Source organism: Haliaeetus albicilla, chromosome 5 (genome assembly GCF_947461875.1).
Source record: "Haliaeetus albicilla chromosome 5, bHalAlb1.1, whole genome shotgun sequence".
Taxonomy (NCBI): Eukaryota; Metazoa; Chordata; class Aves; order Accipitriformes; family Accipitridae; genus Haliaeetus; species Haliaeetus albicilla.
The window spans coordinates 18,240,495-18,259,036 of record NC_091487.1 but is presented as its reverse complement, the minus strand read 5'-3'; the positions used below and the strand labels follow the sequence as shown (position 1 = coordinate 18,259,036).

At 46.1% G+C, this 18,542-nt stretch overlaps 1 protein-coding gene across 2 annotated transcripts in view; it reads left to right on the top strand.

The window, feature by feature from the left end:
* RIN3 (Ras and Rab interactor 3) overlaps positions 1-14,108 on the top strand; it is a 70,583-nt gene extending 56,475 nt beyond the window's left edge. For both annotated transcript variants that reach the window (XM_069783595.1, XM_069783596.1), the window contains 3 exons: positions 6,900-7,031; positions 10,693-10,856; positions 12,815-14,108. In XM_069783595.1, the coding sequence (XP_069639696.1) occupies positions 6,900-7,031; positions 10,693-10,856; positions 12,815-13,123 (605 nt within the window). In that variant the 3' untranslated portion in view covers positions 13,124-14,108. The remainder of the gene's footprint in view (positions 1-6,899; positions 7,032-10,692; positions 10,857-12,814) is intronic.
* Positions 14,109-18,542: the final 4,434 nt, after the last annotated feature.

Sequence of the window (18,542 nt, the reverse complement as noted above, 5' to 3'; positions counted from 1 at the left end):
CTCTCTGAGAGCTCTCTCGAGAGCAGTGGCCCAGGCCCCTTTTGCTTTCAGCCAGCCCCGAGGCAGCACAGTGCTCTTTGCACAGGAAGAGCAGAGGCCATGCTCAGCTTCCTGTGCAATAGTCTGTTCTTCTTTTAGCTCCTTTTACTCACTGCTGAATTAGAAAGTTCCCTCCTCTTCCAAGATCAGAGCAGGTGGAATACAAAACTAATCATTCCCTCTGCCGCAGGACCAAAGTCAGTCTACCTCTATCAGAAAAATTACCTGTTCGGTAACATGGGAACTACTTATGTTGTCCAGTTTAATTTGCAATTTGGTAGCTCAGGCCAGTTCTTTATCCACTTTAGGCTGACGGTAGGATAAGCTGACCTGAGAATATGGTTTCATATCTCAAAGAAAAGTGCAAATACCGCCAAATCAAGCACCATTTTTTTTTCAGACCTCCATGAAAACACAAGTTTTTTAACATGTTTAGACCCATGTACAGCAGTCCAGGTTTGGCCAGGGTGTCCAGACAGGTACCAAGTTTTCTTTAAAACTAGGGATAGGCTTACTCAGGAACATCTGTGCCTGTGGTAGTGCCCATCTTTGCACTGCTGAAAGAGTCATGAAACTTTGAAGTCAGCCTTGACTGACTCCATGTATATTGGGCCATTTTAAGGAGGAGTTCTCTGGTTTGGTTGCAATTCATACTACATGACAAAATGTGTCTGAAAAATTGGTTGTGGTTCAACCCCTGATATTTAGACAATTAACTGAATGGGTCAGACCCTCAGCTGGTTTAAACTAACGTTTCTTCCTCAAGTTGAAGGCCATCAACTTGTGGATCTGATTCATCACAAGGAATCAGGAAGATGAGTTCACAGGCTTTGTCAATACACCTTTCTCCCAACAGACCTCTGAGTACAACTACAAGATACAGATCTATGTTGAAGTAGGACTCATCTACAGCTACATCTAGCTGTAGGTGGCCACAGATGGGTGTCATGTCTAGCTTCTCATTATAGACAACGGGGACTTAGTTGATGGTGTTCAGTTGATTCATCTGGCTAGATGTAGGTGTCTGTTTTAGGGTGAGATGACTCATGACAAACTCCACTGATAATATTGATTAGTTCATCACTGGCTATAAAATGAGTTTAGAGGTACTGGTTCAGATGTTCACAGGTACAGTGTAGGCAGTGGTATTAGTAAGTGAATCGTCCCCAAAGGGGCAATTATGATAGCATTGTGGTGTCTCACTGAGCTTTTCTGAATTCTGTGCAAACTTAAATAACAGCAACATATGCCTCCAAGAATGTAACCTATGATCAAAAAATATGTAACCTGCCTTCTAAAAATACTAGGAGTAGTTAGTAAGAATAATACGCATTAAAAGAAGAAAAGAAGTAGAGTTTGGAAGCCCACCCAACTCCTCCCCTGCAAACTGGCTGGCATTATTTTTATCTGTGCACTAGAAAAGTAAGAGGCAGGACTCACAGGCAGCTGTAAGCTCCCAACTTTCTGACTGCTCCTACATTTGGAAGGCATGCCCCAATACCCACAGGGAGAGTTGGGCACATATCTCATTTATATAGAAGCACTGTAATCTTATGTAGAAAAAATGTCTTATTATTTATCTTTCAGAAATACCTTTACTCAGACAAAATGTCAAAGGCATATTGTGTGGTAGGCGTAGAATGAGAATCTCTGCTTTTCACTCTATCAAAAACACAATTGACACTTGTGGAGTGATAAACAAGATGCAGATATGCAGTATGTGTGGTGTGTGCTGGCAGTGGTGAGCCTGGAGCTCCCAGCCCTGTGCTACCTCTGAGCTGCTGCTCTGTGGAAGAGAACTGATGGAAAAGAAAGAATAGTGGAACAGTAGGCATTGGGTTATGAAGAAATACTGTGCAAGACAACCAGGCCAAGCTTGGTCAGCCCATGAGCGGGGAAAATCAGGCATAGAAAGGCTCTAAGCTTAAGTTGGAAGTTTGAAAGATGGGGAGACTGCTTTCAAAGGAGATTGAAGAAGAATGAACAGAGGAACAATTTTCTTACTGCAACATTTTTAACTTGTGGCCTCCCTAAGGTTATGAAACTTCTTTTTTGAACTGCACAGGGAGCTAAAGTATATAGTTCAAAACCTGTGCTTTACTAGTGATGGAGTTGGCTAGGTGATTGGCCCTAAACCATCTGATTTAATAATTTCTATTGCATAGTTTTGCATGGCTAATGCATAGTGTACTTTTGGAAGAAGAGGAAAGATAGGATATATATTCCATTGGTATCTTTCTCTTCCCTAGCTTTTAGGATGAAGTTTGTTATCCCCTATAGAACTGAGCAGCTGAATATTAGTTGCCTTGATGCACTCCTCTATTGCTCTGCACTTGACAAAGGCATGGACATGAAGCAGTGTGTCTTCAGTGGGATAGCTGAGCCTGTGAAAAGGAAATTGGCCTCAAATACTTCAGCAGCCAGAGTAGAACTGATGCTAGAAGTTCCTAAAACTAAGTCAGAGCAATCCCACCACACTGCTCACTTCTGAGAAGGAAAATAAAGCTATACATAACAGTTTTGCTTTGTTATCTTTAGGAAGAGGATATTTGCATTTAGGTTACTATTAATGAAGGCTGGTGGACTAGAGATTGTATCTTTTTTCTGGCTAGCACAATTGCTACATTTGAATTAAAGAGCCAGTTCAGATTTTTCTAGGGGAACAAATTCCTCTGATCTGTAAAACATATGTTTCTGAAATGGATTCATGCTGCCTGCATGTATTAACTCTCTTAATTCAACTATACCATAAATTAAACCTTGCTGAAGTAGTATGGGATGGACAAGAGACAGCAAAATGCTAGGGAGTTGAAGGATGGTCACAATCTTTTCTTATGATCCGGAACAAATCTCAGTTAACCTTTCTGTACCTCATGTTTCCCAGCTATAAACTGAGGCTAAAATTCATATTTCCTGGAGAGCTGCTGCTAGACATCATTCCAGTGTTTGTAAAATATTAGAGCAAGATGCAGAGCATCATCACTGTCTGCTGGTTGTTAGAATATACATGGAGGGAAAAAAAGTGCATGAATGTGTTAAAATAGGCTGTAATTTCTTTATGGAGGCTTGGGCAGAATTCCAGTTGCTTTAAATCATGTATTTAATTAATACCCGTTCCATTCAAGCTCTGCATCCCAGCCAGGAGCTGACGTTGTATTTGCTTTGCTATAAACATAACAGGATGAGTTTGTGGCAGAAGAGAAGGCTTATTTTAAGCTTCTTACAGATATTTATGAAATAAATGTTTCCTGATCCTGCAGGGAAGAGGGGGAAATAAAGCAAGCAAGTCATATCTGGAGTAGGACAACACCACCTTAAACAAGCAAACTCAGTCCCAGTGTCACTGAGACCAGTGGCAGGATCAGAGCTAGATTTAACTCTTGTCAGCTGCAAACATACCCCTCTGTGAGAGACCACAGATTGCACTAGACATGCAGGTCTGGGAGCTTGGCTCTGGTCCAGATTAAAAGTGGAGCTGAGGAGGCAGCAGCCTGCAGAGAACATGCCTGCTGCAGCCCCCAGATGGACTCTGGTTAGTGCCCTGGTGCCTTTCATGGCACAGGGAGCATGTAGGTTGCAGGATGCTGAGCAGCACCAACCTCTCAGGTGTCTTGGTTCACAGGCACTGTTTCAGGTATCTTTGTGCCTCCTGCTTCTGGTCATATTTGAGTTGCTGACAGCACCTATTATCCCCATGGATGGACTGAGATACAGGGTGTCTCGGGGCCATACTTGGTCTGATGGCTGTACATGTCTGGGCTAGTCCCTGTGCTTCCTTTGACATCCAAGGCCAGGAGAATAAGGGGAGGTTCAGAGTCCTGTCCTCTCAGGCGCCTGTCTTTGGCTCCATGTGCAGTCAGTAGAGAGAAGCTGTTGTGATGCCTACAAGGAGGAGGCACAATATACCATGCCTGACCTGCCCTCGGCAACACTGGAAGTTTGTGGCAACACATGGAGTCAGAGAGAGATCCCTGATGAAAAGCTTTGCTTTTCTCCTGTTGACACCTATAGCTCCTGCTGACTTCAGCTTTAGCTACAGATGTGGGTATTTAAGAATCAGGCTTCATATTCCCACAAATGGATTAAAATGATGTCTAGTAATTTATGCAGGTTACGAGCATACAGCATATGGAGAATGAGTACTCTTCCCATTATTGCAGTCAGACATCCATACTCTGAGTTTATTAATCAAAAAGAAATTGTATATCAGATTTTTGTATTTAAGCCATATAAACAGCTGGGAGTCCAATATATTTCTATGAAATCCTAAAGTTGAGAAAGGTTTATAACAAGGGCTGGTAGGCAGAGCAGCTAAATCAGCTTATAGAAATGCGATAGACAGCAGTGAAAAGTAATTGACTTGGTGCCCACTTGTATATACAACCACTTCTCAGCCAATAAAAAAGAAATAGAGATATTCTGTAGGAGTTCTTGAAAAGTGTCCTCTAACTTTCATTTCAGTTGGCGCTAGAAGTTTATGGCCTGGGAACATGGAATTGTTCCAAGTTTCTGTTTCCACTCTGCATTGGTTGGTCAGTCCGTTGGCTGGCTGGTGATCCCTCTTGGTGACATTTTATATAAAAAAATCCAGCATTTTTCTTCCAGTGGATAGGAATTCATGTTGTGAAGTAGCAATTTTCTTGGATGCCCTAGCAGACACAACATGGATTGGTCATGAAAATGAAGTGGTAGGGAAGAGAAAATTTTGCTGTTGGTGTTGCACTGGAAAACCCTTGGCCTTCAGGAAATCCCTTGGCTTTCAGGAAATCAGAAGCACCCAATCCATGCCACTGGTCAGTAACTACTACATCATAAACAAAAAGTTTTTAAAGAAGGGAAAAAAATGAACCTAGCAAGCTCTTTGGTAGTTTATCTTCCTTTACACTAGTTTTATACAGAACTAACTCTGTTGGCATCTGATTTACTCAGGTCAAAAGGAGAATAGGGCTTTTCTCTGTGCAGTTCTTCTAGTACATTTTCATATCTCAGTTGTGTCATCTTTTTATGCTAGACAATATTAAATTGCTGTAATACTAAGCTGCTTGTATTAAGGTAATATATATGACAGTAATTAATTGGACCCTTCACAGAGCTTATGTCTCTGAAGAGACATAAGCGAAGGCAACAACCGACAAACAAAATGTCCATCCAGATGTTAATGAAACAGTATAGTCCTTTTATAGTTTGGTTGAAGACCTAAGGCTGTGTCATTTAACTAAAGGCAGCCATAATAAAGCAAACGGAATTGAAAGCGTTAATCCAGCTTTCATTAAATAAATGATCTATGTTGTGGTGTGTGCGGACTCTGTTAGAAACAGACTGAATTACAGCCCTCACAGTCTCTCATCCTCCAACACTTTGTTTTAACTGGATCAGCTCTCTGTTCACTAGATATATTACTGGGTTTATTTTAAAGTCATCCTTTTTTTTTTTTTTTTTTTTTTTAATCAGGGGCTAAACTCATGTTTATTTGAGGCTTCAGAAGAGTATCTTTCTTTGCCAGTGGAGAATCTGCGTCAGCTATGAATGACAAAAAAAGGAAGGCTGACTCATGGCAAAGATTTGAAATAAGTCAGTGGGAACATTTGAGAAATAGGAATTTATGCCCTACCATGGACAGGCATGTGGCCTATGGGCCAAAAATGTCTAGGGCATAATTTCACTGAAGCTACATCAAGGGTAGCTTTGATTCTGTGAGGTGAGACAAATGGTTCTCAAGTGAGACACATATGGCCCATGAAACCAACACATCCAAGTGCTCAGGTGAGGAAAACTGCCCTCCGTCTGAAGAAGGACATTCAGAATGAAAGCAGTCTGGGCTTAGGCTAAGAGGAATGGTCAACCCTGAATGTTGGGAAGATAGGCCTGTTAAGCAACTTGTTATTATGGGTTGTCCATGATGAATTTATGACATGTTGGTAGAAAGTGAAAGCATCTTTCAAAATAAGAAAAGTTATCCTTGTGTTCTTTGCTATTTATGCAGTGAAGCTCCAGTTTGGATTCTATTTTAAGTAGTGATTATTTATAATGATGACTGTTAACATGTACACTTTTTTGCCCTCAGAGATCCCAAAGAGCTTTTACAGATTATATATAAGATCACTTTGTTGACTTTGTTGATATGAATGTTTTAAGCACAGGAAATCTTGAGCCCATGAGGATCTGTTCCTGTAGCACCTGCTGCACACCAAGTCCAAAACCTCATCTAAAAGTCCGGCATGAAAGGCTTTTGTTTTCTTAGCTAGACACCATGGCTGAAAAGATGCTTCCTCTTAGATCCTAGCTCTTGGGAGACTGTTTTAATTAGGAACATGTAGTGCTATGTTTTGCCTTCTGAAGGAACATAAACACAGAATTCCTCAGTCCTAAACCCCACTATCTCAAATTCCATTTTTCTGCTCTTTGGTTCCAAACATAGAGCGAACCTAAGAGAATAAATACCCCTAATGCATGTAGACAACTTTGCTGCTAATATTGAAAATGTGAATTGCAGTCTTGATGGCAGTGTCAAATCAGAGGGCCAAGCTGGCAGCCTTTGCAATCTTCAAGGATTGTCCCTTGTCTGTGATCCATAAAGTTTAAGTTTTTTCTTTTTCCAGATAATAAAGAATGGCAGAAATGGAGCTCACTGAAAATTTTCAAGTTCATATTTTGGGCTTGAAGCAAATTTACTTACTTTTTAAGAGAACTTTCCCCTTTTCAGCATTTTTTTTCTTTGCTGGTGCTTTCAAGCTTTAACTCTTCAGATAACATAAGCTAAAGTCTGCAAAGGACACGCTGGTGAGAAGCTGTCACTCTTGTGTGGGAACGTGTCTTTGTGGTGAGTTTATTGGGACCACTCTGTCTTTCTCTTTGCTTAGGGAAACCATACGGTGCAGATGACTTCCTCCCCGTGCTCATGTATGTGTTGGCCCGCAGCAACTTGACTGAAGTCCTTCTCAATGTGGAATATATGATGGAGCTCATGGACCCTGCTCTGCAGCTAGGGGAAGGTAGAGTACAGTGTTTGCTCCTGGGATATTCACTTTGGAAATCATTACTTATCTCTCTTCAGTGTTTGTGAAAGTGGGGCAACAAGGCTCTGGCTAGGCTTTGTGGATAAGCTTTGGCCAAGCTTTTCAAATCTGAGGCTCTAAAATTATTGTCAAACACTTTAACTGTTTTTAGCAGTGCAGTGCCCTTAGACACCAGCTAGAAAGGCAGGGACACAGCATAAACGAGAACTGAGTTGCTGGATTAGTAACCTAAACAGAGACATCTAGTGTTCCTTGGCCCAAAGGCTGAAAAGTTAAAAGGTCTTTACCTAAAATTAAACTGCTGCTGCAATCCATTGTATAGACACTTCTATTTATTCCAATGAGAAAAGAGGACATTTCTTAAACTGCATTTTATGCCTGTGGCCATACTCTTAAATTTGAGTGACCCCTTTGACAATGTTCTCTGGCTGAGTATCATAGCAAGGCAGAGAAAGGAAAGTCAGGTTAGAGAGGAATACTGGGTTCGGGTGTGAATGAAGATCTCTGCTATTAGAGGGATAAACAACCCAGGGAACTGTGGCCCTTTAGTTTCTTAAATATAGCTTGAGAAGCAAATGCTAGTAACAGTGACAGGTTTATGCATTCTGAATTAGGAACAGAGATCATTTTTCACCAAGTAGTGACTAAACCAATAAAATGGGTTTTATTTTAGACTTTGTTTTGGTAAGTACTGAGGTTCTAGGAAGGCATCCCGGATGAACAACAGCAGACTAATTTTATTTATATTAAATGGAGGTATAAGTCTGTAACTAAGAGCATGTCATCCCAGCACAGTGCAGAGGTTTGCAAAAGTAAGTACTAACAGAATGAGCAGTATCAACACAATCATATTAGTGAGGGCTTTCTGCACAAGCTAATTTTTCTGCTGAAAAGAATTGTTAGCAGAAAAAAATGTTAGCCTAAGCACAGCATTATGCTGACATAACTAAGCTGGTTTTGGTGACTACGCTGCCCACAGGTTCTTTATTCCAAAAGGGCACACCACCAGGCTGGTTACTAAAGTCAGCAGGATTGGGGAGCTCAGACTATCGAAGGCAAAGCTGGCTGGAAATTCTCTTAAGTCAAAGACGCAAAGACTGGGTGAAACGTGTACTCCAGTCAAAGGGAAAAAATTTTGCAAGGGAGTTCCAGATCAAACTGGCTAAATAACCATATCAGAAAGGAGACCGGGAGTAACTCCAGATACAAGGAACAGAAAAAAAAGAACGTCTCAGTGAAGACAAGTCTGAGATTGTGAAGCACAGGGCTAAAATGGGAACTGGCAAAAGTCAACTTGAGTTAGGCCTTTCAAAGTTAAATGGCAAAGGGTAATTCAGGCACAGAAATAAAAGAAAAAAAAGAAGGCAGAAGTGAGAAAACTGTGAAATTTCACCAGGTCAATGCACAAAATCATTTAAATCTGGCCTCCAAATTAAAAATTTACTTTGAATGAACTTTATATCAACAGTGATGTTGACTACTGAGGCAAAGGCAAGGGCAGATGATGGGGAATGACTGTGTGGAAATAAAGATACCAGAAAGTGGAGGAAAAATTAATTCTTAATGAAGATGTAATGAATTCCTGTTGTGGGGGACTGGGAGATCTTCCCCCCTGGAATCTGGGGAAGGGATACACCAGGTCGCAGGTCCCATCACTGGCACCCCTGAGACTGCCAGAGCAGGAGAAATACTGAATGACAGACAAGGCAGGGTAGCAACTATACTTAATATGGGAAAAGTGGTACTTGAAGGCTTGTTAGCCTGCTCTCAGCCGCACTTTGTGGGAGACAGTAAAGAAAAAGAGTATTTTCAGTGTGTGCAGACCTGCGTAGCTATGGGACATTCCTCATCGGATCCACCCAAGTACAGAAAGTCAGATGGCAATGTCTTGGTCCCTCCTCTGCTACACCGAACTTTAATGGTGCTCTGAAACTACCGCTCTTAAATAAAACGCTGTCTTAGCCACCGCTTATGCAACCAGCTGCAATGGCTGTGGAGCTCATCGGGGCCCGAGGAAGGGCTGCGAAACCCCAGGCAGGCTGGTGCGAGGTTTGGCCGATGTGGAAGTGCCATCTAGAGGCAACTGCAATTATTATGAAACTTACTAAAACCGGGGAGCTCCGCCCAGCCGAGGGGCGATTTTATTTCTCCGTTTTCCTGGCACCCGGGGCGAGGGGAGCAGGCTCAGGGGATCGCGCAGGGGCCTGGGCGGCGGCCCTCTCCCGGCATGGGGCCTTGCAGACCAGGCGGGCACTGCCGGCCCCCGCCGCGGCCTGGCCCCCGCCCCGCGGCAGGCCAGGCAGGCTCTCGCCTGGAGGCCCCGGGGCCGCGTCCTCGTCCCCGCTGCCTCGGGGACACTGTGCTGCGGCTGGAGCAGCTCCGCAGGCTGGCTCCTTCCCTCCCTTCGGAGGAGACTCTGGCCGGAGCCTCTGGCTCATCAGCGGAGCTGAGCCCGGGGGGGCAGCTGGGAAGACGAGCCGTTTTAATTAACCTGGCGCTGGGGCCGTGCCCTGACACGGGGCTGCCCCACAACCAAAGCAGCAGCTTCCTCATAGTCAACTCTGTGGTGAAGGACTTCCTCGTAGTCCTCTTCTCTTCTCTGTTGGTGAAGCCTGTTCTTACGATGGCCCAGCTGCTTCCCTGGCTGCCGCAGCTTGTTATTTGTTACCTGCTGCAGCCAACACCACAGCAGTTGGGGAGTTCCTGAGGGAAAAGGACTGGCTGCAGGCTTTCATTGCTCTATCCCCTGTTTCTCTGCTTTACCAGGTTTTATCCCGCAACTCCAAACAGTCCAGGAATTACTCGCAGCCAAATGCCTGGGCTCCCTGTCTAGTTGATAGAGATGGAGGGAGGAGAGGGTGACTTGTCCGTGCAGGTCTGAGACAGCCTTCAACGGTGCTGAGCCCACAGGAGACCCAGGCTCTAAATGTCAATCGTATCCTGGGCTGCATCAAAAGAAGCGTGGCCGTCAGGTCAAAGAAAGTGATTCTGCCCCTCTGCTCCACTCTGGTGACACCTCACCTAGAGTACTGCATCCAGATCTGGAGTCCTCAGCACAGGAAAGGCATGGACCTGCTGGAGCAGGTCCAGAGGAGGGACACAAAAATGATCAGAGGGATGGAACACCTTATCTATGAGGAAAGGCTGAGAGACTTGGGGTTGTTCAGCCTGGAGAAGAGAAGGCTCTGGGGAGACCTTATTGCGGCCTTTCAATATATAAAGACAGAGAAAGGTTTTTTTACCAAGACCTGTAGTGACAGGACAAGGGGCAACGGTTTTAAACTGAAAGAGGGTAGATTTGGATTGGATATAAGAATGGTTTGGATTTGTTTGTGAAAACAGTTTTTGTAGTAGTTTGCCTTCAAACCTAGGAGTGTTTACTCCTAGAGCATCTACAACCTCAGCGGTCTGGGCAGTGACATTGCTGTGAAGCAGAAGGGGGTTGGAGGACACTGTGGTCATTAGCTCTCATTTCTCTTGGGTTGACTTCAGACACCCCTGCACTCCCTGCAGCGAGGCACAGACAGTGCAAGTGTTAGACACCGGCCACTTGCATAGGCACAAGCAGGCAGGATGGAAGTGGAAATGAATGGCCTCTGCAGGTGTGCTGTTCATACAAGACCTTCTCCTTTCACAGGCTCTTATTATTTAACCACCACCTATGGGGCCCTGGAGCACATCAAGAACTATGACAAAATCACCGTCACGCGGCAGCTGAGCGTGGAGGTGCAGGACTCCATTCACCGCTGGGAGCGACGGAGGACGCTGAACAAGGCCCGGGCTTCCCGTTCATCAGTGCAGGTAGCTGGCATTACTTTCTAGGGAAAAAGACTGGAAGATGAACATGCTCTCTCTGTACTCACTAATTTTTAGTATGATAACTGTTTTAAAACAAAATTAACCCAAATCACTATTAATAAACAAGAGTACATACGGTGCAAAATTTCCAAATCTTAAAAAAACACACCTCATTTGAAATACATATTACTTAAGAAATGTATTTTGAAGTCTTGAAGTACCCTCATAATGATATAATTTTAAATATGACTGCAGAGTGATTTTGTTGTTCGTTCTCGAAGGAGGCATGTTAGGAGCCTTTGCATGTGGAGAGCTGTGGCGGGGAGGCAGGGACCCCCGCTGCTCCATGTCCTTAGGGCCTGGGGAAGTCCTGGGCTAAGCTGAGGAGATGCAAGCAGACTACACAGTGGTGGTTCCTAGGTGGCATAAAGCGGTAGGAGGACCTGAGATATCCCAAGGGCCTGTCAGACAAGCATCTTCCAGAGCCTGGCTTCTCCTGTCTGGCAGCAGGGCAGACCCAACGACGGCTGGCTGGCTTTGAAGCCCATGCTGTGTATGGGCCGGCGAAGACCTCCCTATGTACCAGTGGGAGAGGGTCGCAAGAGGGATGGGTGGTCTGGGCCTCCTGCCATGGTGAGGCTGGGTGCAGGAACCAGGCAGGCAGGATGCCCTGCCCGCCCCATGTCCTGTGACCAAATAGTCATCCACAGGGAGGCAGCAAAGGCCACGGCTCGGGTTCTGTAAAGCCTTCACAGTGCAAAACTGAAAACTGAATGCCGAGGGGAAAGCCAGGGGAAGGTCTCCTGAGGGGTAGAACACAGTCCATATAGCTCTCTGAAAGCATGGGGTTTAATATGCTTCCCATATTGCAGTCAAAACAATCCCTGATGGTCTCAGAACGTGTGAATAGTGGCTGAGACACGTCAAATACCCATCCAGCCACAAGTGCTGCTCTGGCAGTAGCTCATAGCGAGTACCTAGCATGGAGCATAACAGCTGGGCAAGCAAATGCCACATTTCCCCAGGAGATTCCCACTGCCTCCGGCAGCATAAGGGCCATTTTCCATTCCTTTGAATGAGGGATACTATCAGAGATATGAGCCCATCCTGGTGGAGGTAAACAGCTTGCTTTGGTGTTAAGTGTGCCCCTGCACACCCATCTGGCTGCCTTGCTCATCTGCACTGATACTCCATAAATGCAGTTTGGAAACCCATAGCACGATTATTTGGCAAATCTTACTTCTGCTGGGGAAACTGAGTATTTTCTCACCAAAAAGGCTGGGAATTTTTTTAAAATTCAAAGGCACAAATTAAACATACAGGTTCCCACTATGGCCAAAGGTTCTCTAGATTCTGTTCCTCATGAGTTTGGCAAGAAGAAAGTCATCCCAACAGTTGTTACTGCCTGAAACAGGACACAAGTAAATCAGCCTTCTCAGCATAACTTTTGCTGTTTACTTACTGATGGAAGGAAGTTTGGAGGACACGCTCTCAAGGTGCTGTTTGGGTGATGGTAGAGTTACAAGTGTCACCACGCTGCCAGCCCTTTCCTCTTCCTGTGAGACAGTAGGTTTTCAGGCCAGATCTCTGAGGTTTTTGGTTCATTATTCTGGTCTGTTACTTCTTTGCATCCTATTTCTTCAGGAGCTGTAGAAAGGTGGGAGAAGGAACTGTTGCAGACTGCTTACTAAGGATATTCACCAAAATCAGAAAAAAGCTTTCACTTATGGGTCTTTACAGGGCTAATTAATTTGTTAAGTGTTTGTTAAAGTATTTGCTGATTCAGAACTTGTTTGTCAGAGGGGAGAAAGGAGAGGATACCTACGGCATTGGAGAATGATTGGAGGATATTTGAGAGCGTTTAGGAGCTCTAGGCAGCTAGAGCTTTGGGGCTGAATTCTGCCTCCTTTGGTCCTAAGTCACGTGTTAACTGCAAGATCTATCCTCATGTTTCTCTTCAGGATTTCATCTCTATCTCCTTTCTGGAAATTGGTGCTCAGTCAAGGACACTTGCTTACCAGAACAGCACCACGGCTGAGCAGCTGAGCCAGCAGTGTGCCGAAAAGTTTGAAGTCTCCCATCCCAAGGACTATGGACTCTTTGTTTATGTTGATGACCAGTTGCTGCAGCTGGACAAGGATGCCCTTCCTCACCATATCAAAGGCTCCCTGCTGAAGAGTGAAACTAAGAAAGATTTCCATTTTATTTATAAACCAATAGACCATAAAACCCCACCAGTTCCAACTGTCAAAGAGTCAGACTTTCTCTAAGGGCCGTGCTGCTCTTTTGTTGTGTTTGCTGTCATCCTGGAAGGGCTGGATAGTTTATCTCATGGGATCCTCTGGTATCTGCAGACCTCAGAAGGTCTCTGAAGCATGGCCTTCAACACGGGGCAGATGTGCTAATTGTAGATGCTGTCTGAATACAGGGCATTTCTCAGCAGAGTTCATTTGCAGAAATAAAAGGAGCATTCAGGAGAACATTCATCCTCTGGAACACTTGAAGTATCAAACCTCAGAACCTCCCGCTGGCAACCAGCTGATGTCGCAGAATGTAAGTGGACAGTGGAGAAAATCCAGAGATCTTGTGGAAAAGTGGACATTTACTCCATAATAAATTATGGCACACCTCTGTGCACAAGGCCTGTGAAAGGTCTGCACACACCTCAATCTGTTTGGAGGTAAGATTGTGTTTATGCCTTACAGTATCTGTTCACCCAGTTTGAATAAACTGAGTCTTGTCTGATGTATTCAGTGGAACAGGGTTGCCACCTCCAGCAGAACTCCCTCTCTGTCTTGCTGTCTACAACACATCATTGCCTTTGAAATCCACATCATTACAGACCATGCAAGATGATCCTGTACATTCATTAAGAATAGATTTTCTGCCATCTATTTGTCACTGAAATCAGGTAGCATAGGCATTTTCATCAGTGTATTTTTCTTAAAGATTGAAAGTCTTCACCATCAGTTTTACATGTACAGCAGTTTTAATCACATTGGTTGTATGATAGTGTCTGGTTAAGTGTATATTTATTTCTGTGTGTGATATGGTGCATTTATTTTAAAATAACCATTTGTAAAGAACTTAATAATTTGCCCATTGTAGCAAACCAGATTAAAATTTGAGAGGCAAAAGGAGCTAGAATTAAATACCTGTCCCTTTTTACCCAGATGTTATTTTTCTCTAGTGTTTTCATATCTACAAGTCCCACCAGGTTATTACTTTAATAAATTCAGGCTGTTGCAGACAGAACTTGCTAATTCTCCTCTCTACCTGTGCTTTCAGTCATTCAGTCGTTGCAGACTTAAATTTCCGTGCAAACCTAAATTCCCACAGAGTAAATTGAACCAATGCAAAAACACATTTCATGAAATTTGAAAACAGTTTTCCGGGACTGGAAAATGGAAGTGGGAGCCTTAATTGCCAGACAGATCGATGTCTTCTGGGTGCCTTCATTCAGGCAAGATTCCCACTACAAACACAAGAGACTGGATTATCTGCGGATTATCTGCATGCAGGAGGCAAGCAACCTCCACTGCAGTGACACAAACTTGGGATTGGGCCTAGCAAAGCTCTGATTAGAAAGAAAGGGTGTTTTCCTGTAAGTTTTGCTCAAAGCTGCTATTGTTCCCTCCCATTAACATTCAAAAAAGAATTGGGGCATGTTGGGCCAAGTTGCCCAAGGTCCCTGCCTTACTCTGAACCTCCAAAGGTAAAACGGTTTCACATGTAGCGGGTCACTCTCAGTCTCTGGGGCTTGAAATATCCACGTCTACATGCCCCAGCTGTAGCATGCACTGGCCAAATCTGCATGCAGATTGCAAACCAGTGCTGTGCATCTGCCAGCTTGGGCTGCATGCGTGTCTTGTCAGGAACGGACAACAACCAAGAATGAGGAACAGTGAATAACAGCAATCTTCGTTTCGAGGACATCATGTGCACAGCTTGCAGTGTGTGACACTGGCACTGAGCTGACTCCAAATTCGTGGTTATTTCTGCTCATGTGCAGCTGTCGGCACCTCCGCCTTGCCTCTGGGCAGCACACCAGCAGGATGCTGAGCTGAACAGTTCCCTCGAGCCACCATTAACCTCTTGCAGGGCAGCCAGTGCTGCTCTCAGGGTGGCACTCGGGATGCCATGACCAAACCTGAGGTACAGGTTTCCAGTACCGATCTGACAGAGGAGATGCTGATCTCAGGGCCCTGAGGACACTCACGGGTGTTGCTGCCTCCAGTGCCTCCTCAGGGCTACCCCACCCGGCCCACGGCCTAGGACCCCATTTCAGCCTCCCAGGGCTGTCAGCCCCTGCCCCAGTGATGCTGCAGCAGGGCTGGTCTCCAGCTCCCACAGCTATGCCCAGGTCCAGCCTCAGCCTGTCCCCATCCCCAGGGAGGTGCCCGATGCCCAGGACTGGGGCTGCCGCTGGTGCTCCCCGCTGTCCCACTCCTGGCTGTAGCAGTGGGACGGGCTCCCGGGAAGCCCCATGGCCTCTGGAGCTGCTGGCCTCTCTGCCCCAACAGGAGCTTCCCCGCATCCATCCTGCAGGCTGCAGCAAGGACATCAGCTCTTGGCCTTGTCCCACGCTGCCCTGGACATCACATGCCGATGGCTCGGCGGCAAGCTCTCACCCGGGGGCTGGGTACAGGGTCCCCTGGGCATTCTGGCTGTGAGGCAACTTGTCCTCACCCTGCCCGTCTCCTCAGCCCACCACCATCCCTGCATGTTGGGTGAGCTCATAGCAGTTTCCGCCTCTGGTGGAAGCACTGCCAGTAAATGCCTGAGACACAGCACAGAGAGGCCGGTTGTCCTATTTCTGCCGTAGGTACCGTCACTGATGTCCATATGTCCTGAGGGCTGACCTGCTCCATGTTGGCCATGCTGAGGACAATCTCGACTGTCACCCCTGGGCCTGTGGCAGCAGGAGGGTCCAACCTCTGGGCAGCATCACTAATGAACCTTCCTTTTTTTTCTCAAACCTAGCCACCCCCCCCCTTCCAAATCCTCTTTTGCACCCACTCTCCCAAAGAACACCCCCCCCCTGCCTCTTGCCTCCCTTTCCCACCTAAACCATGGGCCCAGACTAGCTCTCTGGCCCACCTCCCACCAGCCTCCTTGCCCCCCCTTGGTAGGACTCCAAGCCATGTACCCACCTCACCTCCCACCACCTGTGCACAGGTATCACACTGCATGAGGTCCATGTATGGTGGGACTGGGGGGTCCCCAGTACCAGACCCAGAGATGGGGGGGGGGTGTGTGTCTGACCAGCAGCTTAGTTCTGCTGCGGCTGCTGCAAGTTGTTTTAAGCCCCAGGAGCGAAGATGTATATGTCTGCCAAAATCCTTGGCCTGATCAGGTTATCTTTATACTGTAACATTTATGAGTTAATGAGCCTAAAGTAATCTGATGGGGATAAGGCTAAAGTAGAAACATGCAAGGAAGGAAGCAAGGACTGATCCTCTGCTGGATATTTCCGGAGAGCAACCGGACTTTGCACTGGCCAGGGTCAAGCAACAGATTGATGAAGTGAAGCACTCCGGCACCTTGCAGCGTCCTGGGACATCTGAGTCAGCAGCTGGACCTCGGGGCAAGGGGGAACCACAGCTTATATGGCTGGTCAGTGCAGCCTGAGGAAACCACAGCCGTGCTAAATGACTGCAATCCAAACAGGCTCAGACTAAAGTTTACCAAAGCCTAGACCCAAAATCAGACCTGCAGATCCCAGTTTTCAAGAAAAGGCAAGGAGTGACAGCTGAATTTCTGTGGGCTTTTACAAAGGCTCTCAAATTGCACACGCAGCATTTTCCTTTGGCATAACAACTGCAAAACTCTGATTTGATTTGCAGAGGTTGCCATGGCTCTCCCGAACTCAGAGATTATTGACAATAATGTGAGTTACTGTGCCTGGTGTGAGCTGCCTGGAAGGAAACCCCTGTGCTGGGGCTCAGTACAGAGCGGGGCTTGCTCAGAGGCCGTGGGGCACCTGGCCTGTTTGGTCACATTATATAAACCACCAGCAACAACTTTGCTAAACATACATCTCTGGGGTACGGGGTGACCTGGTTCCTCCAGGGCCTGACCACAGCTGTCACTTGTCAGGGAATGCAAGCTGGGCGATGACCCGTATGACGGGATCCGGGAGGACCCAGGACGAAGGCGGCTGCCGCCTCTCCAAGCTCACAGCTCAGCAGTGGGACTCAGGCTCTGCCCTGTGCCAGGGTCTTGCAGAAACAGCCGGTCCGGAACAAACATGCTGTTGTTTTGGTGATCCCAGCAAAGCTCTTGAGTCTGCAGCATGGAGACTGCTGGAGCAGTTCAGCATGCCCCTCCCTCTGGACCCTGGTGCTCAGGGTCCTGCGCTGCTTTGCGCTGGTATCTGACATTTCTGGTGGTGAGAAAAAAAATGTCAAATGTGGGAATGAAATGGGCATTTTTAAATGCTCCATGGGATTTTATTTGTCTGTTTTGCCATAGGGTTGCCTTATGCTGCAGCCCAGGTGAGGAAGAAGCAGTCCAGTCTGGTGATCTGCGGCTGCCTCTGGTTAGTCAAGATGGTCACGCCATGACTCATGCTCTTGCCCTCACATGAGGAGTCAGCAGACAGGAGTGTTTCAGGAGACTTTGACCAAGTAGGGTTGTGCAATCCAGCCAAGGCCTCCTCAAACACTCATTTGCAGAGAAACATTGTGCAACAATCACTCACTTACTCAAAAGGAAAGGATCCCAGTGTGAGAGAGAGAGGGAGACCTGCTGAACCCAGCAACTTCTGCAAAGAAAAAACAAAAAGGCCTTGTGGCCACTTCATGCACGGATCTGATTTAACACCACTTTGCACCCACTGATACAATCTGTCAATAATTCACTGAAATAATTAATTAATCATGTATAACCTAAAATAAAAGCTATTGAAATCAAAGGCAGTTGTCCTGCTGAATTCAAGAGCTTTTGGGGCCTCATGATGCATCAGTCATTAACTGTACTTCAAAACTCTGTACAAGACTGGCTTTTTTCCACAGGCTTGTGGAGTGATACAGGCTGGCAGGGACACCTGGAGGTCACCAGTCCAATCCCTGCTCAAGGGGAGCTGCCTCCCAGGATTGCTCAGGGCCTCATCCTTTCACTGCTGCAGGTCTCCGGGGCTGGAGATAATACAGCCTCGCTGAGGCCCTGGTCCAGCATTTCAACCCCTTGCACTGTGACAAATGGTTTCCTCCTATCCAGCTGGTGCAAAGACACTGCCTATCCCACCAGAGTCCCTTCTTGGATGAATGTTGCTACTGTGTGATACTGGCCAGCTCTGCCTGCGGTGCATGGGATTACAGACTTGTAATATTTCTGTTTGCTGCCTCTTTTGGGGTATCACGTCCCTAGGAAGGAAGCAGCCTCTGATTCAGAATTGCCTGAGCTCTTGGCATGAAATGCTGCTTAGTCAGGACTTTAGCTTCAGTATCCATTCCCTCTGCTGTGCCTCCATCCCTGTTCTCACAGGGCAGAGGCTGAGCACAGGAACGAGAGGCTTTCAGCCTCCTGCCCTCAGATGGGCATGGCTGCTCAGCACTTACCTTAAGCCATCCTGGTGAAAGAAGATGCAACTTGGTTTGGACAGAGCTAAAATACTACTACTTACTGGAATGTCTAAAAAAGTGCATTATCTCCAACTCCAGGTGAACTGCATTTGGCTTTATTGCT